Genomic DNA, 26,407 nt, shown 5'->3' with positions numbered 1-26,407 from the left:
CATAAATCTATTCCCTATTTTACTTCAGCATAACTCAGCTTTCCCAAGGGAACCCCATCCTATACTTGTTTTCTCAAAAAAAACCCCAGAAGTGCCAGTTTGTTCTATGGGGCTTACTCCAAAATTAAAGTGCACTCTAAGTGCAGTCAGTCTTAGCTTTTTTTTTGCAATTTGGAATCGGATCTGCATCCTTGCTGAAAAAAATGTAAATGATTAACTGAATAGAGTGAGAAGAACTGAGAAGAACGACTATTCAAAATCATTTTTGAATTTTGTTTCAGGATCTCATTTAAACATAAGAGGCTTTTACTGTGACTGTCTATTTGCAACAACGTCAGAGTCAACTGTTGGTACTTTTAGCAGCAGTGCTGCAACTAAAGGTATTTCAGACAACAAAGTATCGGTAGCAAGCAAAAGATTTCAATCATCCAGTAAAACCACCACCATGGATGGGTTTGTAGTAAGGACCAGCCAACATCAACAAGAACAATTGCTCGGTTCATTTATGCCACAAATTCTTCTTTTCGCATCAACAATAAACACTTCATTGACATGGTTGAGTCCTTATGACCAGGCTACACTCCACCTGGTTGAGCAGACATTGGTGGAAGGTTGCTAGATACAATGCATGAGAAGGAACTTGAACAGTATGCAGGAAATACTGAGGGGAAATTTGCCAGTTTAAGCCCTGATAGGTGGAGCAATGTACACAATGATCCAGTAATATGTGCCTGTGTGACAACAGAAGATGGGGTTGTGTATCTTTCAGAAACAATAGATACAAAGGGAAATCCCCACATAACAGAATATTTAAAAGAAGTGGCTGTGAAAGCTGTAATAAATTGTGAACAAAAATTCAACTGTAATGTGCGCAGTTTTGTCACAGACAATGCTGCAAATGTGGCAAAGATGAGAAGATACTTAGAAGAAACGGAAGGATGCTCCTTAATAACATATGGCTGCAGCGCCCATTTAACGCATCTTTTAGTCAAAGACTTACGTACATCTTCTCCAGGAATAAAAGAAAATGTTGTTGAAGTCGCAAAATTCTTCTGTAAGAACCATTTTGCTTCAGCTTCACTGAAGAGAGCAGGAGGATCCAAACTAATTCTCCCTCAAGATGTTCAGTGGAATTCTGTGGTTGATTGTTTTGAACAATTTATTAAGAACTGGCCTAGTCTCATAAAACCTTGTGAAGAAAACCGTGATAAAATAGATGGAAGTATCTCATTCAAAGTATCTAACATTGGACTAAAGCAGAATGTAGAGGATATGCTCAGTATACTGAATCCTATATCCATAGCCTTAAACAAACTTCAGAGAAATTGTTGCTGCATTGCTGATGCTGTTGAAATTTGGAAGGCACTTCAAGAGACATTGAACAAAGAAATACCTCACCAGAAAGTTAAACTGCAGGCAATACGGAAGCGAATGGATTAAGCACTAACTCCAGCTCATTTTCTTGAAAACATTCTCAACCCAATATAAAGGTAGATGCTTAACTTCTGAAGATGCTGCTGCTGCCATGGTATGGGCATCTCAAAATCACTCCTCAGTTATGCCAGTCATAATACATTTCAGGCTGGAGCGGAACCATTTAAACAGTACATGTTTACTGATGATGTTTTGAACAAAGTCACTCCCCTGAATTGGTGGAAATCATTAGCCAGGCACCTTGAAACAGAGTTCCTTCAGTTGCTAAGCCAACTTTTCAGAGCAGTAGCTTCCTCTGCAGGCACAGAGAGAATATTTTCATCATTTGGTATTATTCACTCATAGCTAAGAAATCAACTGGGAGTTGAAAAAGCAGGGAAACTTGTGTTTCTGTTTCAGTCTATGAATAAAAATGACTGGGAGTGGGGAAGATGAGAGCTAGTTGTAGACGTTTTAAGGACAGCATACGTTTAGTGTTGTAATGACTTGTCTGTTAGAGTTTAAAAAATTAAGGACAGCTGGCAACTCAGGAGACTGCGGCAACTGCAAATGTGAAACGTTTACGTAACATTTAAGATTTAGTTTAATAAAATATAAGTGCTATTGTGTGTGTGTGAGATTTAGTTCTTACCATTCCTAATATAATGCTGCTGCATCTGCAACTTGACACAGGTAATGAGTATTATGTACTGTTGCCTAAATTAATAAAAATCAAGTTATCTAAAAAATTACATAAATTATACCCTCCTAGATGTTGTAAAACGCTGTACTGAGTGTAAATTAACATGTTTTAGTGACCAGTTTTGCACTATTGCTTAAGAAATATGTGAAGAAGTATCAATGGGAAACTTGATTTAAATCAATTATTTTCTGTTGGTGATGAAAATCAATGAATCGCCTTGATTTAAAACAATCCACCCTGGTCTGAGGTATTCATAATAAAATCAGTAGTCTATTTGTGTTAGTCTGAACACAGTAGATATTGAAACTGTTTTCATCTCTGCATTTTATTACAGCATCTTTGCATTTTATTAGTTCCTATCTCCATCTTCTGCTCTGTGTGTATTTTTGAACTCTTGTGCTCCTGTCATTTAACTTCAGATTTCTTCTAGTTTTATAAACCCTTCCAATGTTCATTTTTTTCCACAACTTTCAGCTGTGTTTTTTTCTTTACCTGCTTCTCTGTTGTATTTGAGGTCTTGTCTACACTTAAAAAATAAGTCGACCTAATGTAATTACAGTGGTGGCTGATGTCCACACTTCCCTCTTTGGGTCCGTGAAGTATATCCTCACCAGGAGCACTTCCACTGACCTAAGGGGCAGTGTGGGGAGCTGAGAGCCCTGGGGAGTCCACAGACTCCTGGACTCCCTGTGGGCTCTCCTCACCCCCAATCTCAGCTGGGAGCCTGGGGAAGCTGCTGGGGGCTTCTTCTCTCCCTTTCCCTGCAGGAAGCCAGGGGAAGCCAGGTGGGGCTTCTCCGTTCTGCTCTCCTCCAGAACTGGCAGCCATGTAATTGACAAGGCTGCCTCACTGAGGAGCTGGTGGAGAAGCACCTGGACTTCTGGTCTGGCTCCCAGCTGAGAGTGGAGATCAGCAGCTGGTTCCCTCTCCCCGCTGGGAGACAGGGTGAGAAGTCTTTCTCCATCGGGCACAGGCAGAGCGTAAGGAAGATTCAGAGAAGGCCGGGCAGGCGATAATGAAGAACGGGGAAAAAAATTGGCAGCATGTGACCTCCGGAAAAAAGAGAACCCATGTGCCCACCATGCAGATAGAAGTAAGGAATCATTTTCATCCTCTCTGCACAAGTACTACGGAGGAGAATGATTTGGAGGACCCTTCAGAGGGAATGGATCATCAGGAGACCCGTTTGATCAGAAGGCAAGAGATGCATTCTCCTAGGGATGGGGGTTCCACGACCATTCCAAAGAGGAAGAGAAGGGTGATGGTGGTCGGGGACTCCCTCCTACAGGGGACGGAGTCATCCATCTGCCATCCGGACCGGGAAACTAGAGAAGTGTGCTGCTTGCCTGGAGCTAGGATTAGGGATGTGACGGAGAGACTGCCAAAACTTATCAAGTCCTCAGACCGCTACCCCTTCCTGCTCCTCCATGTGGGCACCAATGACACTGCCAAGAATGATCTTGAGCAGATCACTGTGGACTATGTGGCTCTGGGAAAAGAGATTAAGGAGTTTGAAGCGCAAGTGGTGTTCTCGTCCATCCTCCCTGTTCAGGGAAAAGGCCCAGGTAGGGACAGTCGCATTGGGGAAGTAAATGCGTGGTTACGCAGGTGGTGTCGAAGGGAGGGCTTTGGATTCTTCGATCATGGAATGCTGTTCCAGGAAGGAGGATTACTAGGAAGGGACGGGATTCATCTAACGAAGACAGGGAAGAGTATCTTCGCAGACAGGCTGGATAACCTAGTGAGGAGGGCTTTAAACTAGTTTCGACGGGGGACGGGGACCTAAGCCCGAAGGTTAGTGGGGAAGAGGGACACCACAAGGAAGCAGAAGTAGGAGGGTGCAGCAGGGGAGGCCTCCCGATTCATACTGTGAAAGTAGGCCACTCGGCTACTTATCTCAAGTGCCTGTACACAAATGCAAGAAGCCTGGGAAACAAGCAGGAAGAAATGGAAGTCCTGGCACAGTCAAGAAACTACGACATGATTGGAATAACTGAGACTTGGTGGAATAACTCTTATGATTGGAGCGCTGTCATGGATGGGTATAAACTGTTCAGGAAGGACAGGCAGGGGCGAAAGGGGGAGGAGTTGCACTGTATGTAAGAGAGCACTATGACTGCTCTGAGCTCCAATATGAAACTGGAGATAAGTCAGTTGAGTGTCTATGGGTTAAGCTTAGAAGCAAGAACAATAAGAGTGATGTCCTGGTGGGTGTCTGTTACAGACCACCAGACCAAGAGGATGAGGTAGATGAGGCTTTCTTTACTCAACTAGGGAAAGTTTCCAGTTCACAGGGCCTGATTCTCATGGGAGACTTCAATCACCCTGACATCTGCTGGAAGAGCAATACAGCAGAGCACAAACAATCCAGGAAGTTTTTGGAGAGTGTTGCAGACAATTTCCTGGTGCAAGTGCTGGAGCAACCAACTAGGGGCCATGCTTTTCTTGACCTGCTGCTCACAAACAGGGAAGATTTGGTAGGGGAAGTACAAGTGGGTGGCAACCTAGGCAGCAGTGACCATGAGATGGTCGAGTTCAGGATCCTGACGAAAGGAAGAAAGGAGAGCAGCAGTATACGGACCATGGACTTCAGAAAAGCTGACTTTGACTCCCTCAGGGAACTGATGGGCAGGATTCCCTGGGAGGCTAATATGAGGGGGAAAGGAACCCAAGAGAGCTGGCTGTATTTTAAAGAGACCTTATTGAGGGCACAAGAGCAAACCATCCCGATGTGCAGAAAGAATAGCAAATATGGTAGGCGTCCAGCTTGGCTTAACAAAGATGTCCTTGGCGAACTTAAACGCAAAAAAGAAGCTTACAAGAAGTGGAAGCTTGGTCAGATGACTAGGGAGGATTATATAAACACTGCTCGAACGTGCAGGAATGAAATCAGGAAGGCCAAAGCACAATTGGAGTTGCAGCTAGCAAGGGACGTGAAGCGGAACAAGAAGGGTTTCTACAGGCATGTTGCCAACAAGAGGAAGATTAGAGAAAGTGTGGGCCCCTTAGAGAATGAGGGAGGCGACCTAGTGACGGAGGATGTGGAGAAAGCTGAGGTACTCAATGCCTTTTTTGCCTCTGTCTTCACAGACAAGATCAGCTCTCAGACTGCTGCACTGGGTGGCACAGAATGGGAAGGAGGCGAACATCCCGCAGTGCTGAAGGAACGGGTCCAAGACTATTTAGAAGGATTGGACATTCACAAGTCCATGGGGCCGGATGTAATGCACCCGAGGGTGCTGAGGGAGTTGGCTGATGTGATTTCAGAGCCATTGGCTATTATCTTTGAAAGCTCGTGGGAACAGGGGGAGGTCCCTGAGGACTGGAAAAAAGCAAATATAGTGCCCATCTTCAAAAAAGGGAGGAAAGAGGATCCAGGGAACTACAGACCGGTTAGCCTCATCTCAATCCCTGGAAAAATCATGGAGCAGGTCCTTAAGGAATCCATTTTAAGGCACTTGGAGGAGAGGAAGGTGATCAGGAACAGTCAACACGGATTCACTAAGGGAAAGTCATGCCTGACCAACCTGATTGCTTTCTAGGATGAGGTGACTGGCTCTGTGGATGTAGGGAAGGCGGTGGATGTGATATACCTTGACTTTAGCAAAGCTTTTGATACTGTCTCACACAGTATTCTTATCAGCAAGTTAAAGAAGTATGGGCTGGATGAATGGACTATAAAATGGATAGAGAACTGGCTAGAGCATAGGGCTCAACGAGTAGTGATCAATGGCTCCATGTCTAGCTGGCAACCGGTCACAAGCGGAGTTCCCCAGGGGTCGGTCCTGGGGCCGGTTTTGTTCAACATCTTTATTAATGATCTGGAGGATGGGGTAGATTGTACCCTCAGCAAGTTTGGGGACGACACTAAGCTGGGGGGAGTGGTAGATACCCTGGAGGGTAGGGATAGGATACAGAGTGACCTAAACAAACTGGAGGATTGGGCCAAAAGAAATCTAATGAGGTTCAACAAGGACAAGTGCAGAGTCCTCCACTTAGGAAGGAAGAATCCCATGCACAGCTATAGACTGGGGACCGACGAGCTGGGCAGCAGTTCTGCAGAAAAGGACCTGGGGGTAACAGTGGATAAAAAGCTGGATATGAGTCAGCAGTGTGCCCTGGTTGTCAAGAAGGCTAATGGCATATTGGGCTGCATTAGGAGGGGCATTGCCAACAGGTCATGGGAAGTGATTATTCCCCTCTATTCGGCATTGGTGAGGCTGCATTTAGAATATTGTGTCCAGTTTTGGGCCCCCCACTACAAAAAGGATGTGGACAAGTTAGAGAGAGTGCAGCGGAGGGCAACCAAAATGATTAAGGGGCTGGAGCACAGGACTTATGAGGAGAGGTTGAGGGAACTGGGCTTGTTTAGTCTGCAAAAGAGAAGAGTGAGGGGGGATTTGATAGCGGCCTTTAACTACCTGAAAGGGGGTTCCAGGGAGGATGGGGCTAGGCTGTTCTTGGCAGTGGCAGATGACAGAACAAGGAGCAACGGTCTCAAGTTGCAGGGCGGGAGGTCTGGTTGGACATTAGGAAAAAGTTTTTTACTAGGAGGGTGGTGAAGCACTGGAATGGGTTCCCTAGGGAGGTGGTGGAATCTCCATCCTTAGAGGTTTTTAAGCTGAGGCTTGACAAAGCCCTGGTTGGGATGATATAGCTGAGGTTAGTCCTGCTTTGAGCAGGGGGTTGGACTAGATGACCTCCTGAGGTCCCTTCCAACTCTAATATTCTATGATTCTAAGTCAGGGTGCTTCACCACCTGCTCCCCACCAGGATAGCCGTGTCAATTACCTGGCTGAGCCATGAAACTGACATGGCTGCCCCTTCCAGCTAGAAGTGGTAACCAGCTACCTGGGCTTGCAGCAGTCCAGGCTTCTCACCCTATTCCCAGTCTGGAGCTGGTACCAGCCGCCCAAGCTTGCAGCAGCTCGAGCTTCTTGCTCCGCTACCAGCCGGGAGTGGGAACCAGCAGCGTGAACTTGGGCTTTCTTATCAATTTCACAGCTCACCCTAACTATGCTGACAAAAGCCTTACACTTCTCCTGGAGGTGATTTTATTTTGTTGAAAAAAAAGGGCAGTTTTGTCAGTGAGTGGTTGATTGCAGTGTGTACATCATCTCTGTTTTGTTGACCAAAGCTGACTTTGGTCGATAAAACTCTCTAATGTAGACAAGGCCTAATATATTATAAATTCTGTGCCATCTGTAAAAGCAAAACTAAGGCTTGAAAAATTTACAGGGCAAACAGAATGAGCTAAGCTTACTAAAGCCTTAAGTCAATACAAACAATGAGCAAAGGATCTACCAGTAAGCAACATGGCAGTTCCATGATGTCAAATCCAGCATACACGCCAGCTGATGGAAAGGGGGAGGGTGTTATCAAGATACTTTTCTCCTGTACTGAGCTTGAGGACATCATAATTTCCAGCCACCTCTGGATTCAGGGTATCTGATAAATTTGAAGTTCCTCTCCTTCTCCGCCAGATTGGATGCTTGAAGGGAGAAAGAATTCTCTCAACTCTAAAGTCTCATGGCTAGAGAGGGCTTCTTCCCCCTCCATATCTCCAACATCTGGCCTTTTCTTTTCATCTTCACATTTAAATCTCTCGTCCAAGCCCTCATATAAAAATTGTATAGAGCTTTTTATCAGTAGATCTCAAAGTGCTTCACAATCTTTAATCTATTTATCCCCACAACACCTCTGTGAATAGGGAACCATTTTCCCCATTTTAACTGAGGATATAGAGAAACTAAGTGACTTGCCCAAGGTTACACAGGAAGTCTGACAGAGCACGGAACTGAACCTGGTTTCCCATCCTAGGCTAGTGCCTCCCTATATATCCCATCCTGACTACTGCAACATCTTTCATTTAGTCTCCCGGATACACGTTGCCTGCCCATACAAAATAGAGCTACTAAAGTCAGCAGCCTTGTCATCAATTTGATCACATCACTTCCCTATTTAATATGCAATAACAACGTTTAGGGTGAGGACGTCACAACCCAGGTCCAGTGCAATACTAACAATATACCCAATCCTCCTACTTACACATCTTCTGCCTATTGACACAAAAACCCAGACATAGCAACACCCTAAACAAGCTACCCAAATATGTGCCATATTTTACCATTTCACTTCCCAGAACAGGCTCTGCTATATCTGATTTCCCCATATGCTGAAGATGCATTATATAAATCTGTATAACTAGAAATAATCCAGTAATACTTCAACTATTTTTGCAGAAGTTTTTTTTCTAAGGCAAGATTTCCAATTAAATAGTTTAAATAAGCAGTCAAGAGAATTTATGCTATTACTGCATTTGAAAGCGACAGTCCTCTTGAAGGAAGGCTTGTGAAGAATGGTTTGCACATGTATATCACATTTTATCTGCCATACTATACCACTTTTGTAAAGTTCTTATTTCCATTTTATAAATTAAGAAAATTAGGCAGTGTAGTGACTGGTACATACAAGGCCACAGCATGTCAGTGGCAGAACACAGTGATGAATCCCAGTACGCATCTAGATATTAGACCATACTGCTCCCATTTTAGTTCCACTGAAATCCATTATAAATATATCTTCTTAAAAGGTAAACGGCATCTTTTAATGTTTCTCATTAACTGATCTCATCAGAGAATGGGATGCACTCAAGGGCACAAACCATCCTTTTGTCAAAGGTACACCAAGTCCTAAGGACTCAAAGCATTCACATTTCTTAGTTCAAAGAACAAAACTGTCTAACAAACATATTATAGTGCTCCTTCAGTAAGCTTGATGAAAAATGGCACATTTTACTCTGAACTTCATAGTATAGAAAGAAAAACGGAACTGACAAGCTTTTGGCAGCACAGGTATTAAAGGTGACCTGCCAGGGGAATAAAATTAAATTTGTATCCTTTTTGCTTCTCTACAACGTATGAAGGAGACTGAAAGGTTTCTTACAAAAAAAAATTTCCACTAGAAATTCACATCTTGCCTACCCAGAAACTCTACAGAAGATTTAAGAACCAATGGAATTATGACATCACACTAGACAAGACACTGAAAACTAAACTATTGAGAGGGAAATGGATTTAGTCTAATTGTTCAAAACTCTGTAATTTACTCTTGCCAACACCTATTTGACTGAAATACCTGAGAAAACATTTGAGAAGGAAAAACGGCCTTTGAATAATCAAATCTATTAAGGAGTGAAAAAACTACCATTATACATCTGAGACCAGAAAACCAGTGAAGATATCTGACATTCCTGTTATTTAAGAGCAAACCTCCTCCCCATACAGAATGTCATTCCCCTCACCCCACAAAAGTCCCCCTTCAAACTTTTTTCATATAGTCTGCTCTTTTCTTCATGAATCCATATTTTTCTTTGTAAGTCACTTTTAAAAATTCAAGTTTGGAAGCCCCTGGGACAGGCTGGGTGGGGGCACTGGGGGAATGAGAAACACTCACTGGAACAGCATGCATATTGGACAACACATCTTACTGCAGATAGGGAGGCTTCCTCTTCAGTAGTCAGCAAAGAAACATGGTACTTTCTTGGAAACCTGTTAAGCTGTGTCTACAATTAACCTTTGCCCCCAAAATTTCCAACCATTGCTTTCCTCAGTGGTGGCTCCAGGATGCTTAATGTAGACCAGCAATCTGTTTTAACAATGCCATCTAACTCTGCATAAAGTAGGTCTAAACTACACCATGGTTAAAATGGCAGCAGCCTCCTGGAACCATGTCTAGTCTAGCACTCCCACCTCTGTTAACAATGGCATAAAAAAGACTTTAGTGAACGGTGTTTTATTCTGAAGCTAAACAAAATAATTCTGCAATATCTGCTCACCCTAATCACCTCAAGTATTATGAGTACAAAATGTCATTGTCTCAAAGGCAAGGCATTATAGGGCATAGAACCTTGACAGTAACAGGTGAGTAATCCCATAACAGAGACATAAAATTGGAACAAAAACAGAACTACAAACTAACATCAACTGCATAGCCTGTGTCTTCCCGTATCGTCACCTGTAATAGAGAAGTCTAAAATATTTTAGAGTGAGAGAAAGAAATAGATAACTGATACTAAACTGCATTGACTAGAAAGGCCCTCCGACACCACAAGCCTTCAATCCTGCAACAAACCAATTTGAAAGATCAGTTTGTGCCAATGGGGAGGAAAGAGCTCAGTTGCACCATACAATATTCCTATACCAAGTACCTTCCCCTTCGTGGTCATTCATACAGCTAAGGGTGAGCAGGAAGAGGCTGCTGCAGCACCCCATGGAGTTCACAGTGCCTGCAAGGAGCAGGATCAATCCATCACTCTTGTCATGGAGACCCGAAGCTAAGAGGGAAACCCAGGCTCACCCAACCCAGCCTCAAGAAAGGGGGAGGAGGACAGGGCCCGTTACTCACTGCAAAGAAACATGGCCCCTCTGCTCAACTCCAGGAGCGGCACTAGGGGGTTCGGGCCCCCTCCCCTCCACCTGGAGTGGTACTAGGGAGTTCGGGCCCTTTCCCCCCAGAAGATGGCGAATAAGGAATCCCCCTCATCTCCTCCCAAGGAAACGCCCCTCCCGCCACAGGCACTGGGAGAGGGGGCGCCCTCTCCCTTCCCCACGGCAGCGGGCGGGCGGGCCCCTCGCCCCAGCCCCTGGGCCCTCCAGGCTCACCCCACGCCGAGCGGAAGCGGGGCCCTGACGTAGCGCCCGGCAATGCGGCGCAGGCCGCTCCTCCCTCAGCGCCGCTCCCGCCGGCTCCAGGTGCCTGGCCCCGCTTCCGAGGGGAGAAGCCGGCCGGCCAGCCAGCGCCCCTCTCCCGGGTCCCTCTGCGGCTCCTCACCTGGCGCGCAGCGTCCGGGGCCGGCGCTCCGGCCTGTACCCGGCTGCGGGACTCGCTGAGGCCGCGCCGCGCCTCCACACAGACAGGGGCCAAGATGGCGGGCGGCCAAGCCGGCGCCAACGGCGTCTGACCTCACCGCGCAGCGCCCACGCGCGCAGCGGAGGTCACGTGACGGCCGGCTGTCGCAGTCGCCTGGGCGGATTCCTCCTCTTCGCGGAGCCGACAGCGCTACCTGCAGGATCATGCGGGAACTGTCCCCTCCAGAAAGGCACTGTACTGCAGTGCTGCTTGCGTGGGAACTGCAGGGCAGGGGGATCACTTCAGCCCCGGGTAGGGGCATTTCAGTGGCTTTTGTTGCTTGAGGGTTCAGATATGTGTTTTTTGGGGATCAGCCCAGGGGAGATTGGAGGAGCCCCAGATTCTTCCCTGTCCTTCCTGACTCTGGCTGCGAGAGGCAGTGAAGTTTGGAAACACGAGCAAACCTGAGGCCGCTGGCTGGCTGCTGGATTATGGAACTATTGCACAGCCCACCAGTGCTCCTTGGCAAAGAGACGGTGTGGCCGGCCTGCCAACATCCACGAGTCAGGCTCAAAAAAATCACGAGGGGCTTAAAAATTATGAGATTTTGAAAATAAATGGGCCGTTCTTACCCCCCTTCCCTGCTTTCTATTTTCTGAGTTTGTGCAGTGCACCCAAGTTATGTTTCCAATCTTTGCAAGTATGAGAACTAGAAATTAAGACCTGCTGTGCACACAGCATATGTCTACACTGCCATTAACCCGCCCCCGTGCCAGCTGACTCAGGCCTGAGGTGCTTGGGGTAAGGGGCTGTTTAATTGCAGTGTAGACATTTCAGCTCAGGCTGAAGCCCAGGTTCTAGGATGAGGTTCGAGGTGGGAGTGCCCAGAGCTGGGGCTGCTCTACAATGTCTACAATGAAATTAAACAGTCCCTTAGCCCAAGTCAGCTGGCAAGAGCTAGCCATGTCTAACTGCAGTGTAGATATACCCACAGTTTTTCTGCAGTATTGCTAGTTTGGATAGGAGTATGATTTACTTTAAAATTATGTAGTTATACCAGTACAACCACTACTGTGGAAGCAGTTGCATTGGGTAAAGGTGCCTTATAGCAGTATAGCTGATTCTCCTTCTTGTACAGGAATAATCTGTACTGGTATAACTGAGTCTACACAAGGAGGTTGTACCATTTTAGTGGCCTAGTGTATAGAGCAATGGACTGAGGCTCCGGATAAAGGGGCTGTATAAGAGATAGGTATAGTTATATCGGTATAGCTAAAGCAGTACAGCAGTTGTGTGGAGGCAAGATCTTACTTTATTTTAAAACTGAAATCTGAGATTCTCACACAATTTTTTCCAAGAGCTGTGGCTTTAAGTAAACCACCAAATAGAGCAAGATGCTGGCAATGTGAAAGAGAGCTCTGTGCAAACTCTCATAATGTTTAGTGTTTTACTTTAAATCCCCAAGTCCTGGAGTCAAGTGATTACATCCATAGAATTTCTGAGCGAGAGCATTCAAAAATAGTCAGATGGGCCCCAAAAAAACCCAACAACAAAGAAATCAGAAGATTGGTTTAAAAATAAGATTAAAATTTGAAGTTGGGGTCTTTCTATCTGCCTTCTGATGTTTGAGCCTTTGTGGGGGGCCTCCAAAGATTACAAGAGGGTCCATGAAGCTTCAGTAATATTGAGGTCATTTAGCCCTCCTAGCTGCACGCTGGGCGCAGCAGCCTTGAGCTTCGAATTGGCCGGAGTGGAGGAGCAGACCCTTGGAGCTCCACACCAGCCAGGTGCATGCCCCCCCGAGCTCCATGCCGGCCAGTGCAGAGAAGTAGCCTTGAGCTCCGCACTGGCTGAAGTCGAGGAGCAGTCTAGCCCAGGCACACACCAGCTGAGCACCCGGCCACAGAGGAGTAACCCCAAGCTGCTGGGGGCTTGGAGCAGCCCCGACCAACCTACCAGGGCCCGCCTCCATTACCCTCAGTCCATGAAGGAGGGGAAGGTGGGGGGGCCACACAAGACATGGTGGCAGCTGCGACAGGGAAGGCTTAGCTTCTTACTCAGGTAAGAGTAATTTATTATTATGTAATTGAATGTTGTTGTTATTATTATATGTGTTTATAGGAGTTACATGTGTTTATGGCCGGCGAGAGGGCGGGGCGGGTGCATGTTTTACCTAATGTTAACTAGTGGGGCTTTCACTCAGAAAGATTGAGAAGCACTGCTATAGACTGTAGATTGTTGCCTGCCTCAGCCAGGAGGCTGGGCAGTAGACCGTGCGCTGCTCTGCCATGAAGCAGTGGGGTCAGAGCCCTAGCTTGTGGGATGTAGTGGGACAGAGTGGCTTCCCTCCGAGCCTGACGGGGAGGAATGGCCACAGAACCGCTCCATGGACAAATTGGAGAAAGTCCAGAAGAGAGGACCAAAAATTATTAAAGGTCTAGAAAACATGACTTACGAGGAAAGATTGAAAAAATGGTCTTGTTTAGTCTGGAGAAGAGAAGACTGAAGAGGGACATGACAACAGTCTTCAGGTACATAAAAAGTTGTTATAAAGAGGAGGGTGATAAATTGTTCTCCTCAACCACTGAAGACAGGACAACAAGCAATGGGCTTAAACTGCTGCAAGGGAGATTTAGGTTGGACATTAGGAAAAACTTCCTGTCAAGGTAGTAAGGCACTGGAACAAATTACCCAAGGAGGTGATGGAATCTCCTAAGAGCAGGTGTTTGGCTAACACCTGTCAGGGATGGTCTAGATAATTCTTAGTCCTGCTTCTGTCCAAATGAATGTAAAATACTACTAAACAGAAGGTTAAAGATTTACACCTGCTTTGTATTGTTGGAAATGTATTTTATTTTTTTATTTGTCGTATGCAATCTTGTCATGCCAAGCCACAGTGTACTTATCAATGATGTTCAAGGTGCAAAGACCTCCAGGAAGTTGAGTCATTTTACAGTCCTCAACAATATGGGTCATGGTTTGTGGCAGCTCACATTGACATAATGGACTGTCTCTAAAATGGCACTGAAATTTCACTGCAGCACAAATTCAACGTCTGGTACAAAACTGGTTCAGAAGGCTCCATTGCCTTTACAGTAAATCAAACCCAGGTCTGAGACAAGATAATTATTTGTTGGGAATGACTACATAAAGTGAAGCACACCGGGGAGTGGGGCGCATCGACTAAGGTAAGCACTACAGCAGGTAGCAAGCATTTACATTTACAATCCATTTTAAGGCACTTGGAAGAGAGGAAGGTGATCAGAAACAGTCAACATGGATTCACCAAGGGCAAGTCATGCCTGATCAACCTGATTGCCTACTATGATGAGATAACTGGCTCGGTAGATATGGGGAAAGCGGTGGACGTGATATACCTTGACTTTAGCAAAGCTTTTGTTACAGTATTCTTATCAGCAAGTTAAAGAAGTACGGGTTGGATGCATGGACTATAAAATAGATAGAGAGCTGGCTAGATCATTGGGCTCAAGGGGTAGCGATCAATGGCTCCATGTCTAGCTGTCATCCGGTAACAAGCGGAGTGCCCCAGAGGTCGGTCTTAGGGTTGGTTTTGTTCAACATCTTCATTAGTGATCTGGAGGATGGGGTAGATTGCACCCTCAGCAAATTTGCAGATGACACTAAGATAGGGGGAGTGGTAGATACCCTGGAAGGTAGGGATAGGATACAGAGTGATCTAGACAAATTGGAGGATTGGGCCAAAAGAAATCTGATGAAGTTCAACAAGGAAAAGTGCAGAGTCCTGCACTTAGGATGGAAGAATCCCATGCACAGCTACAGACTGGGGACCGATGAGCTAGGCAGCAGTTCTGCAGAAAAAGACCTGGGGGTAACAGTGGATAAGAAGCTGGATATGAGTCAGCAGTGTGCCCTGGTTGCCAAGAAGGCTAATAGCATATTGGACTGCATTAGTAGGAGCATTGCCAGCAGATCGAGGGAAGTGATTATTCCCCTGTATTCGGCATTGGTGAGGCCTCATTTGGAGAATTGTGTCCAGTTTTGGGCCGCCCACTACAAAAAGGATGTGGACAAGTTGGAGAGAGTCCAGCGGAGGGCAACAAAAATGATTAGGGGGCTGGAGCACAAGACTTATGAGGAGAGGCTGAAGGAACTAGGCTTGTTTAGTCCGCAGAAGAGAAGAATGAGGGGGGATTTGATAGCAGCCTTTAACTACCTGAAAAGGGGCTCCAGGGAGGATGGAGCTAGGCTGTTCTCAATGGTAGTAGATGGCAGAATTAGGAGCAATGGACTCAAGTTGCAGTGGGGGAGGTCTAGGTTGGATATTAGGAAAAGTTTTTCACTAGGAGGATGGTGAAGCACTGGAATGGGTTACCTAGGGAGGTGGTAGAATCTCCATCTTTAGAGGTTTTTAAGCTGTAGCTTGACAAAGCCCTGGCTGGGATGATTTAGCTGAGGTTAGTCCTGCTTTGAGAAGGGGGTTGGGCTAGATGACATCCTGAGGTCCCTTCCAACTCTAATATTCTATGATTCTATACTCGACCAGCACACAATGGGAAAGAATCAGAAAATGAATGTGTTTAGAAACGTATCTATACAACTTCTCTCTATACAAGAGAGAAGCTGACTAATCTATTTTTATAATTCAAGATGAATGAAATGCAATCAGTCAACAATCAGAGTCAGTGGTGAAGGAAAAATGAAATATCTCAGGTGTAATAATCCGAGGTATAGATTGAGTTAGTAATCCCTATATCTTCTGTTGCTCTCCCTGGCTCCAGGGGATAGGGCAGGCTTCCTCACAGCTAGCGGTTGACCCCAGGACCAACTTCATATTAGCTGGAGAGCGAGTGTGTGTATTCTCAAACAAAGGGAACTTGGCTAGAATGTTCATACAACCTCAGGCTGGGGAGCTGGTTGAAACTGGCTTGCATTTTCAGAGTCACTTCGCTGAGGCCAGTGGTGGTCTTTGGTGTCAACCTGGTTGGGATGAGCTGGGCTTGAAGAGGCTGAATTTTTCGGGGAGCTGGTGAATGGTTCCAGTCATTGAGGTTATTGTCTTCTGGCGGCACGGCTTAGAACCTTCAACAGCTACTCAGAGCCCCCCTTTCAGAAAGCCCATTTTACAGATGGGACTAGCAGCTAATCTTATGTTGGGGAACCACAACTGAGGGGAATATTTACAAATAAGTAAACCAGCACAAAGGAGTGCAGGCAGGCCAAGAATTGTAAGCCAGTGGAAAACCAAAGAGTGGTTGGAAGAATCATCTATGACTCGGGTTCTCAGAGGCTTCAGAGTCCGGTGCCATTGAGTCAGGATGGTGTTTCTGGCTCCGACCCATTTTCCTGGTCCGGTCAGGCGGTACTGGCAGGGGGTACATGGGCCAAAGAAAACTTCCAGGGCCAGCTTGGGATCCTTCAGGAACAGCAGCAGCACATTGGGTTTTACACCGATACCCGAAGCAATTTCATCCATGTAGCCAATGTAACTCATCTTGATTTTGTTCTCCTGGTTGGAAAGACCCCTTCATTAGGAAATAAAATAAAGAGGTTATCATATTTCTGTGTAAACCTAAAATGCATGACTGAAACTCCTTCCAGTTTCCCTGATTCATACAAAGCTCTGTGCAGAGCAAATGGTCAGACATGCAAACCAGATATTAGACTGTACTAGGAAATGACTATAGAATACCAGTGAAAACATAATGCCATCATCTACATCAACTTTATGCCCTTCATCTTGGTTCAGTTTTGGCCACCCTGTCTTGAAAAGGGAGCAGCAGAAATAAAAAAGACCCAGAGAAGGGCTATGAAACTTAAGAGGCTTCCCTTCTGCGGAGAGTTAAAAAGATAAGGGGCCATATCCTCACATCTCCATCTGCCTGCTTTGCTCTGCTCAGGTCATTTGTCACCAGCTCAGTAGGAACTGGACTCATCTCACAAGAGTTCACCATCAGCCATTAGTTAGGTGATTTTTATCTCGATCACTAACTTGATCTTAATTTGAACCAGTGACCAGGTAGCGAGACATACACAAGTTATTTTGTGAGTAGGTGTGGCAGTCACTGGGATTTGGAACACATCCTCACTTCTTCTGCATTAGGTCTTGTTGTCACGATATAGAAAAGAGGTGTGTTAGCTAGAGTTAAAGGGCTTGTCTTCATGACAAAGTTCTCTTGAGTTTTGCTCCTCACTCAAGTCCCATTTACACGCAAAATGCAGTGATGCTTTTAACTTGAGTTAGTTGGTCTATAGGCTAAAACTCGCGTTGTTGTGAGGATAAATACAGTAAAATACTGCAAGGCACTCAGATGCTCTGGTGACAGGGGCCATATAAGTACCTAAATAGATAGAGGGACTCCCTTCCCCTGTTCAGCAGCAATTTTACTGACTGTAGCACCATACCCTGAATGTGGAATAGAATAAATAGTATTTCATACTGTTTAATTAGATGTTGCTTCTTCTTGGCAACTTCAGCCATCAACCTGCTGGCAGGAGGGAGCTGATTCAAGCCTGGGAATATAAAAGAAACCAGAGAACATAATAGCACTTTGTTATCCCCTAAGTCCTAAAACCAGTCAGTCAACTACTGGCTCCTTCACTGAGTACATCTGAGGCTGGAAATATTTAGCAAGAGCTGAGCTAAGTAGTAAGGGCCAGATCCACAAGTGGTGCAAATCAGCACCGCTCTACTGAAATCAACCGACCTCAGTCCCTTTACACAGCTGAGGTTTTAAGTCAGGGATACTCAGACTGAGGACCACAAGCCGCAAGTGTCTCTTTAATGCATCTCTTGCAGCTCTTTGCAGGACATGACATTAAAACACCATGTGATTTCATTATTCACCAGTCTGTTATTAACCAGTCAGGATGCTTTTACTATGTTATTAACCAATTGTAGCTGATAAGAATCACACACACACAATATATATAGATACACTAAATATTTCCTGTCATACTGTTTTAATATGAATACATAGTACTATAGTAAATAAAACAATGAAGTCGCACTACTGTGGTTCTTTTGGGTAACATTGATTGCTAATTTGGCTCCTGAACCACTGAGATCTGAGTATTGCTGCCCTGAGTCATTTTTCGCAGAGAAGCTAGTGTGTTGATTCTTTGTGGAATTACGCTCTGTGTAGTGTCATGTTGGCCATATGGCAGGAACCTCAGGAGGTCATCTAGTCCAACCTCCTGCTCAAAGCAGGACCAACCCCTATTAAACCATCCCAGCCAGGGCTATGTCAAGCCGGGCCTTAAAAACCTCTAAGGGTGGTGTTAGCACCACCTCCCTAGGTAACCCATTCCATGTTCTACTAGTGTTAACTATGGGAAATAGTTTTCCTTGTATCCAGATGGTAGCATGTTATACCAATGCTGCATGGGTGCATATGATGACACGAGGCAGTGAAGAGCCTGGCCTCTTGCCAGTAGGCTGAATCCTGACCAGACTCAGGCCTTACTGCCCTAAAACATTCAGTGAAAGCAGTGAGAGTTTTGCCTGAGTAAGAAATCAAGATTTGGCCCCCTGGCTGTGATGAGGCCACTTGATAACCGTATTGAGAGCTGCTGGACCCTGTGCGTGCACCACACCATCAAGATGTGGCACTGTGGTACTGCAGGCAACGGGATGGGTCATCACACCAGATACTTTTGTTCACACATCAGGGCACAGCTACACTGCAGCTGGAGTGTAATTCCCAGCTCCTATAGAAGTACATGCACTAGCTTTTATCCATCTAGCATGCTAAAAATAGCCAGGGCAGCACAGGCAACAGGAGGGACTAGATGCGACCGTACTCAGGTGTCTAGATCGCGCCGCCATGGTTACACTGCTATTTTTAGCATACCAGCTAATTCAAAGCTAGCATGTGTCCATCTATGCCAGCTAGGAATTACAGCTCCAGTGGCAGTGCAGACAAACCCTCAGTCTGCCTACCTTTAAAGACCCTTGTGGCCCAGCGAGCCTGGAGTTCTGCTCCTGCCATGATGGAGCCTGTTAGCTCTATAAGGCCAAGGACAGCCAGCGTCGGCTTCTCCAGAGTGGGTGGGAAGATGTATTTGTAAAGGGAGTACTTGCTTCTGCAGACATTGCAAACGGACTCTTCCAGGAAGGGAAAAGAGAAAGTATATCCCGTGGTGAAGACTACCATGTCGATGTTCTCCTCTACCGTCCCATCTTCAAAGACAGCTGAGCTTTCAGTAAACTCTTCCACGTTTGGTTTTACCACAACAGCACCGCAGAGGATGCGGCTTGGCAGCTCATCATTCACAATTAAGCTTAAATTTGGACTTGCACATGGAAGAGAGAGAGAGAGAGAGAGAGAGAGAGAGATTGAATACAGTGTTTGATCTGACATGGTGTGTGATAAAGAGCCAAAGCAGAGCTGGAATTCTGTCTACACTACAATCAATTGTGAGGTGTGGAAGCGCTAATGGGGGAAGACCAGATATGGAGCAGTTAGGTGTTCAGGGGTGAGGTTTCTAGATGGGGAAATGTGGGGGGAAGTTACGCTGTTTGCCCAAGCCGTACCTGTTCTGTGGATAAGCAGAAGTCAGAATCCAGAGCTTTTATCCAGTGCTGGCTGGAACTAGCATTTATAGGCTAGAATCTCTCTTGCACCTAGGGCAGCTTCATGGAGAAGAGGATGGGGAACTGTCAGAAAGCTGGTATAGCTCCCTGTTCCTCAAGACACCATGCCATAAGATAGAGCAGCCTAAGTTTTCTCTAATTTATGACAGCTGGCTCCAGTCTCTAAGACACCACACTCCAGCTGAGACAGGAGGAGCAGAGTTGTGCTCCACTCAACCCCCATCCCACCTGGGTGTGGGTGGGGTGGTCAGTGGAGAAGCTGGCTCTGTCAGCTTCATAGCCACTGAGAGATCAGCTGGCCAGTTGTACTCAGACTCCATCTCCTTCATGCTGCTCAGGCTGTGCAAAGGAGAATCTGGCCTTGCAATGGTGTTTTTCATGTTGATAGCTTTCCGCTCAAAGAAACATGACACTGCCGGCAGCCATCGATGGGAGATACACAAGCTATGTACTGCAGCTTGCATATCGCTCATTGACTTACTAACGTTCCCTGACCGCAGCATCTCCACTGCGCTACTTCGATGGGAAACACCCTCCGGTTGATGCAACTTTACTCTTCTCGGGAGGGGTGGATTTACTGTGTCGACCGGAAAGCACTTCTGGGTCTCCACTGCCCGCTCAATTGATCCCGCTGCATCGATCCGTGCAGCCCCAGCAGTGTAGACATACCCTGCGCCAGCAATTCATGTAATGTAGACAACCAAAGAGCCCTCAGAATGTAGTAATTCTAAGTTCCTGTCACTGACCTAGGCTGAATTTGATCCAATGAGCTAGATGCTAAAGGGTCTTCGTCAGGCTTCTGAGTTGGGCTGGGCAAATAACCCATTTTTCAGTTTGCAGGTTTAACTGAAAAATTAAAAAAAAAAAAAAAAAAAGTGTTTCAGATTGAACTGAAACCAAATCTTTTTTCCCCCCCTCGAGAAAACCATGCTTGTCCTGGAAATAAATTTAAAAAGTATTGGGTTGAACAAAGCATTTTTTTTCGACCTGAAAATTTTTTTTTCATTTTTTTTTCTTTGGGGGTGAGGGGGTTCCAAACATTTTTTAATGGTTTTTTTTTTTAAATTAAATCTACGACAATTCCAAAACAAAACATCATTCCAAAATGACGCGTGGAAACATTTCAATTTGGAAATTCCAAAACAAAAACTTATTTTTTCATTTTTTCTCAGGTAAAGCTATTTACCAAATTCGAGTCAAATTAATGAATGGTTTCAATTGATCCAAATCTGCATTTTCAGAGAAAAAAAATATTTGCATAACAAATGTCACCTAACTCTACAGCTGAGCTTGCCAGTCTCTTGCCTTCTGTAGGGTAATGTTGTAAGTTCTTAAATTATAGATCCAAATGGGAGTCTGTTATACCATTATCCAAAAGGGGCAGCTGTCAATCTCGCTGGTAAGAATCAATTCACATGAGAGTATGTCATCGAAACAAACGTGAAAAATTGCCACCGCTGAAAGACAGGTGTTAATCCCTAAACTAGAACTGCCTGTAAGCAAGGCAATGTAGGGTTTTGCTAATCTGTTACTGTTCTCCAAATGAAATGGGGCATATGCACTGAAAACAAAGTACCTTTTCTGAGGAATCAAGCCATAGTTTTCATGGTCAAACCATGTATTGAACTTCTTCTGCCTTAGCCAGCTCACGATAGCTGATGGGAGGAAACTTTCGACACAGTTGCGAAAGCGAGTGGTGAATATCATGTCCAAAGGGAAGCCATGGTCTGAAATCCGACTAACCACCCACGTGCCACTTCTGGTGCTGAGAAACACCTGGAAAATAGTTGAGGCCTGAGAAATCTATTGCCAGGAATATGGGCTCCTTTTTGTTCCCACTGTCAAATCATGTCTTGTATGTTTGCTAGAAGGCCTTCAATATGGAATGGTTGAGAGCTAACGAGAATATCCCAAGATAAGGAGGTTGGGGCAAGGACCCAGGGTCTGGATGAACCAATCAGTTCCCAGTGTCTCTCTCTAACTCCTAGCAGCTGCAAAACCACCAATGTATCTGCTATACTGACTTGCAGAACAGTCCAGGAAATTGCAGCGTATCTTTCTATAGACCTTGATTTGAACCTCCATGCACTTTAAAACCTCTGGGCAATGCCTAATCTTGGCATGTCCTCAGGTACTAATTTGTTCACACCATTCTAGTCTCTTCTGGCATCCTTCCTGAGGCACTTTCCATGGGCGGTAAAGCCCCAATAATTAGGCTTTTTGAAGACATCAAGACATCAGATATACTGAGCTCTGCCCACTAGGTATGTTTCCTGACTTGGGGGACAGGGTGGGAGAATAGTTCCAGGTGCTGCTAAGGAGTGCAGGACTATCAGCGAAACCCTTTGCAACATCCTGTCTTCCATTTCTTCCGAAAAAGGCTTCTTGGCAACCTATATGAAGGATTCTGGGGCACATGTAAGACCTGAAGGTGCCAGGTTGTGCTTGGCTGAGCTGGAAACAGTAAGGCTACTTTGGCGATGGAACTGTGTAGGTGGAGACCGGTGTGAAATGGGACAAAAAAGGATGGTGGAATTACAGGAAGAAAACTGGCAATGTGGGATGGTTGGTGGTAGCAGGAACAAGTGCTTTCTGTCCAGGTATCCTCTGATCTACTTAGAATGCTTTGCCAATTGCATATGTTCCACTTTCTGAATCAAAAGGATGGCCTGTCTGCTTGGGGCAACTCATTATACAAGTAGTAACAGTAGATATTGTTTGTAGTTGTAGTGTTGACAGAGGAACCGTGATCAGCATGGCTGGTGCTCTCCAGACTTTGATCAGCCTTTGCTTGTGACCCGCTGGACTGTTGATGGACCCACCCCAAGGTGACACAGCGTTTGCACGAGAACTCAGACGCCAGATCTCTACACATCATCCCAGAGTCCTACCTGAGCAGCCACGCGACTGAGCACCACAGCGATATCTCCTCCAGAATTCCCAGTACCAAGCACAAGGACTCTCTTCCCTTGGAAATTGGCCGAGTCTTTGTATTCCCAGCTGTGGAGGTACTGGCCTTTAAAGCGATTTTCCAGGCCTGTGAAGAAAGCGGGGAGCATCTCCTGTCATTAGATAAATGTGCTTGTTCCACTGAGACAATTCCTTGTTGACAGCATTGCTTCTGACCCTTAATTCCTGTTGAGTTACTCTAGTCTTCCCATTTTGTGTCCAACCATTTTTCTTTACCACAGCCAACTTATCATGTATCAGATTCAAGTGCACTTGAGATCAACAGGAGTCTTTCTATTGACAAACATGGAGTCCCAGGTGCTTGGAAAGAATCCAATATCCTATCTTTCTGGGCCTATTGGTTTTTATTGCTATGCCAAGACAGTGTCACATGTTTACATCTGGAGTTGCTAATACGTTGACATCTATGTTTCATTTTCCTTATGCTCCTCCTGTGGAGTAGGTTCGACTCTGGCCTGGGGGTTTGCAGAGATAATGGAATATGTATAAATAATAATTGTCTTAGCTTATATATATAAGTGCTTTCTATCATCATCATCATCCTTCAGAATCCTTTGCAAAATCTGTGCTAGATCTTTAGCTGATATAAATCAGCATAGCTACACCAATTTATACCAGCAGAGGATCTGGCCCTCTAGATTTTCATCTTGTCGTAAAAGACAGTGCAGCTGGTTGCCTGTTCCTTTAAGGGGTTAAGAAAACTTCCCTCTGGTGGATTCTAATCACAGGGGGGTAGGGCTTCCCAAAGCGAGGCTGGGCATTCAGCATGGCAGAATGAGTCAGACAGATGTTCTCTTTAGCTGCAAAGCCATACACGTCCTCCCTGGAGATCTGACTCTGCGATGCCATGCCTTCAGGCATTCTGTTTCAGTTCGTGCTTTACCTGCGTCACGTCAAACTACCCTCACAGTTGGGAATAATTAAGGACCTTGTTGGCAGCCTTATTAGTGAGGCAAGGGCTGAAAGGGCATTGGGAATAAAATATCCTCTTACTGCAGAGACCATCGCTTCTGGGCAGGTCACTGGCAGGGCACGACAGGGAAGCTCCCAGGAAGCCATATTCCAGTCCATATGTGAATTCACCTAATTCACTAATGCTGGAATTTGTCCCTCCACAGATGGCTTAGCCAGGGCTGAATTTCACCCCACGCGCTGTACGGCTTTCTGTAGTACATTCCATGGGAAAAGCAGGACTTACCAGGGAAAGAGTCCAGTGGTAAATGGGGCTCTGCATAATGGCCACTGCAAACCATGACAGCATCAAAAATGGCCGATGTGACCTTCCCGTCAGTCTCCGTGACAACGTCCCACTGGCCAGTGATGGAGAAGTCTGGGCATTTCCTTACACTGTGAACTGTGGTCTTACACGAAGCCACATTAAAATTAAAACACCATTATGGGTCGTTCTGTGTGGTAAATAGGTTGTGAGTCTGAGTGTTTAGACCCAGATCTTCAAAGGTATTTGGGGTACCTATTTTCCCCTGGGAGTTGTGAACTCCACTGGGAGTTAGGCATGCAAATACCTTTTGAAGATATGGGTCTCAGTGCTGGGTTAGGCCCAGAGGTACAGACGTTTCTTTCATCTGTAAGTATGCAAGGCCCCTGATTCTGGCCCCTTCGCAGCAGGGCTGAGATACTTAACGGGGTAGCTGCAGAGGGTGACCTGTCACTGGCCACCATAGATTAGGGCAGCTGTGAGCCTCCTTCCACTGACAGTGGGGGCCGAACTGGCCCCTGGCTACCTCCCAGATTGGGGGAGCGGAGAGGAGACATTAAACGTTAAGCCGTCTTTGTCCCCACACCTCATTGGTGTGCAACTGACAGCTAGAGACCTGACAACCTGACGTGTCAGCTACAGTTGTCAGTTAACCTTTTCCTTGTTTCTCTTTATTGACAGCAGTGCCGCGCACACACAACTCTTTGACTCTCTTCTTACCTTGAAACGTATGTATCCGAGAAGGCGGAAGTGCTCCGCGTACATTCTGAAATACTCCAGGAGCCTGGAGTGGTCCAGGTAGTTGGGGAAATCCTCTGGGAAAGGGAAATCACTGAAACAGGACATTTCCTTGGAGGTGTTTGTTATCAGAGATCTGTAGACACTGACCCTTCCGGCTTCAGCAGTTTCCTGTGTAAAATGGAAAATATGCAACCATGTTTTCAAAAAGTGACCGAGCGAGAGGAATTTACTTGACTTGCGTCATCAAAGCAGGGTTAAATGGCCAAATGATACATAGAGGAGATACATGGATTCTGCTCCACCACCTCTGGACTTGTTTACACCGGGAAGTTATTCCAGAATAAGGGAGGGAATGAATTTAAAGGGCTATAGCTGTTCTGGAATAACTCTTCATGTGGACACCCTTCTTTTGGAAGAACAGTGCCTTTTCTGGTTTGGCTTAATCTGCTTCCATAGCTAACTCAGAAAAAACCAAAGCGCACATAAAAGCAAACCAGATATGCTTATTCCAGAATAAAATTGTCCACATGAGGAGCTATTCAAGAATATTTTTTTCTGCAGTAGCTATTCTGGTCACTTTTCCCATGTAGACAATCCCTCAATCTCTTTATATCTCTGTCTATAGAATGGTGTCATTGGGGGAATGGATGCACCTGATTTCCAGACTCTAGTGCATTGCTCCGGTGTAGGTACTGACTTTGCTGGGGAAGAGTAGATATGTGTGTTCCAGAGTTTATGGCTCTTGCTGTTCCATCTCCTTACCCCTTGAAAGCCCAATGAGTCTACTCTGAAAATGTCTGTAGGTCCATGGGCACAATTTCTTCCTTGGCTGCGAATATAAACTACAGTAACATTCAAAGCAACACGTAGCTTGATCCAAAATAAACACCTTCTTAAGAAGTCACTAGATAAGGAAATCCCACTCACTGCGAACCTCCAGAGTCCCCCGATGTCATCACTTCTCTCAAAGCAGGTGGGCTCCAGCCCCTCATCCAGACAGCATTTAATGGACACCAGTCCACTGGACCCAGCACCAATGATTGCCACACTCTGCACCATGCTTTCCTGTATCAGGCGAGAGTCAAGTTGGCGTCAGAGCTGCTCTCCGGGACACCTTCAGTGCCTAGCGTTGGAAGAGCTTCACCTGGAGGGCAGCGGGGAAATAAATGATTAAATGGTTGGGATTTCTGCAGCACAGGTCAATACGTGTGTTAAAATTTGTACTGCTGTGCTTTCCAAATCACTGGAATACTACAACGACCGGGATTTTTCAGGGCAGGGAGCAGGGCTGGACTGAGGGAAAATGGCACGCTGGATGAACTTCTATTTTGGCCCCCAGGGACACAATGCCTTCCACCCATTACCGCGGGCTCCCCACCCACATCAGCCCTGGCCCCCTACGGGCTCCCCACTCCCCCACTGATTAAATGTATTGAAAGAGGTGCTGGGCCTCAGCCCCAGCACAAATTAAGCACCAGCTGGGTGGCTGGGAGTGGCGGCTGCCGGCTGGGCACCCAGCTCTGAAGGTAGTGCCACTGCCCCGAAGCAGAGAAGTAAGAGCAGCCTGGTATATGGTATATTTATTGCCACCCTTGCTTTGTACTGCACCGTGCCCCCTGTGCTCCTAACCTCTGCACTTCCCTTCTGCATCCACGTGGGGAAACTGACCTGCACGCACGACGCGGCTGGTATTGCTGCTTGCTCTCCTCCCCCAAACACTGCTCCTTCATGCCCACCCTAGGAGGCTGTCGAGGAAGAGCGATGAGCAGCGCCAGGGCTCCCGGCATCCAGGTCACTTTCCCCAGCTGGGCTGTGTAAGGGAAGGGCAGGGAGCAGCAGGAAGGGAGGAAGCAGGGAGAAATCTACCTCCCCCCCACCCCACGCATTACCTCTGCCACTTTGTGGTGCTCCCCTGCCAGCCGACAGAGTGCACGGCACC

General features: G+C 46.0%; 2 protein-coding genes across 13 annotated transcripts in view; both read right to left on the bottom strand.

The window, feature by feature from the left end:
* PRRC2C (proline rich coiled-coil 2C) overlaps nucleotides 1–11,066 on the bottom strand; it is a 118,213-nt gene extending 107,147 nt beyond the window's left edge. For 9 of the 11 annotated variants that reach the window (XM_067532533.1, XM_067532540.1, XM_067532535.1 and 6 more), the window contains exon 1: nucleotides 10,949–11,066. The gene's annotated coding sequence lies outside the window, so the exon portion shown is untranslated. The remainder of the gene's footprint in view (nucleotides 1–10,948) is intronic. The other 2 variants (XM_067532544.1, XM_067532542.1) reach the window with 1 other exon arrangement.
* A 2,004-nt stretch (nucleotides 11,067–13,070) lies between these two features.
* LOC137142940 (dimethylaniline monooxygenase [N-oxide-forming] 2-like) lies at nucleotides 13,071–25,718 on the bottom strand. 2 transcript variants are annotated; one of them, XM_067532475.1, is made up of 8 exons: nucleotides 25,396–25,718; nucleotides 24,448–24,636; nucleotides 23,710–23,872; nucleotides 22,433–22,578; nucleotides 21,118–21,317; nucleotides 18,888–19,240; nucleotides 17,386–17,458; nucleotides 13,071–16,470 (listed from the first exon to the last, which is right to left on the bottom strand). In XM_067532475.1, the coding sequence occupies exons 1-8, from the start codon at nucleotides 25,525–25,527 to the stop codon at nucleotides 16,041–16,043; spliced, it is 1,686 nt and encodes a 561-aa protein (XP_067388576.1). In that variant the 5' UTR covers nucleotides 25,528–25,718; the 3' UTR covers nucleotides 13,071–16,040. The 2 variants fall into 2 exon arrangements, with proteins under 2 accessions (XP_067388576.1, XP_067388577.1); XM_067532476.1 differs by lacking the exons at nucleotides 13,071–16,470; nucleotides 17,386–17,458; nucleotides 18,888–19,240 and adding an exon at nucleotides 20,323–20,387.
* Nucleotides 25,719–26,407: the final 689 nt, after the last annotated feature.

This window comes from Emydura macquarii, unplaced genomic scaffold, assembly GCF_026122565.2.
Source record: "Emydura macquarii macquarii isolate MOO-44397 ecotype Brisbane River unplaced genomic scaffold, CSIRO-AGI_Emac_v2 contig_3287, whole genome shotgun sequence".
Taxonomy (NCBI): Eukaryota; Metazoa; Chordata; order Testudines; family Chelidae; genus Emydura; species Emydura macquarii.
The sequence above is the reverse complement of the archived record's forward strand: the minus strand, read 5'-3'. Positions and strand labels throughout refer to the sequence as shown.

What these genes read in the sequence shown, in the direction of transcription:
- LOC137142940 (XM_067532475.1), bottom strand. Translation starts at nt 25,527, where the DNA reads ATGGTGCAGAGTGTGGCAATCATTGGTGCTGGGTCCAGTGGACTGGTG. An exon ending in ACCACTGGACTCTTTCCCTG is followed by an intron (nt 22,579 to 23,709) that starts GTAAGTCCTGCT and finishes CTTTCTTCACAG; the next exon opens with GCCTGGAAAATCGCTTTAAA. An exon ending in GGCCACAAGGGTCTTTAAAG is followed by an intron (nt 17,459 to 18,887) that starts GTAGGCAGACTG and finishes TTATATTCCCAG; the next exon opens with GCTTGAATCAGCTCCCTCCT.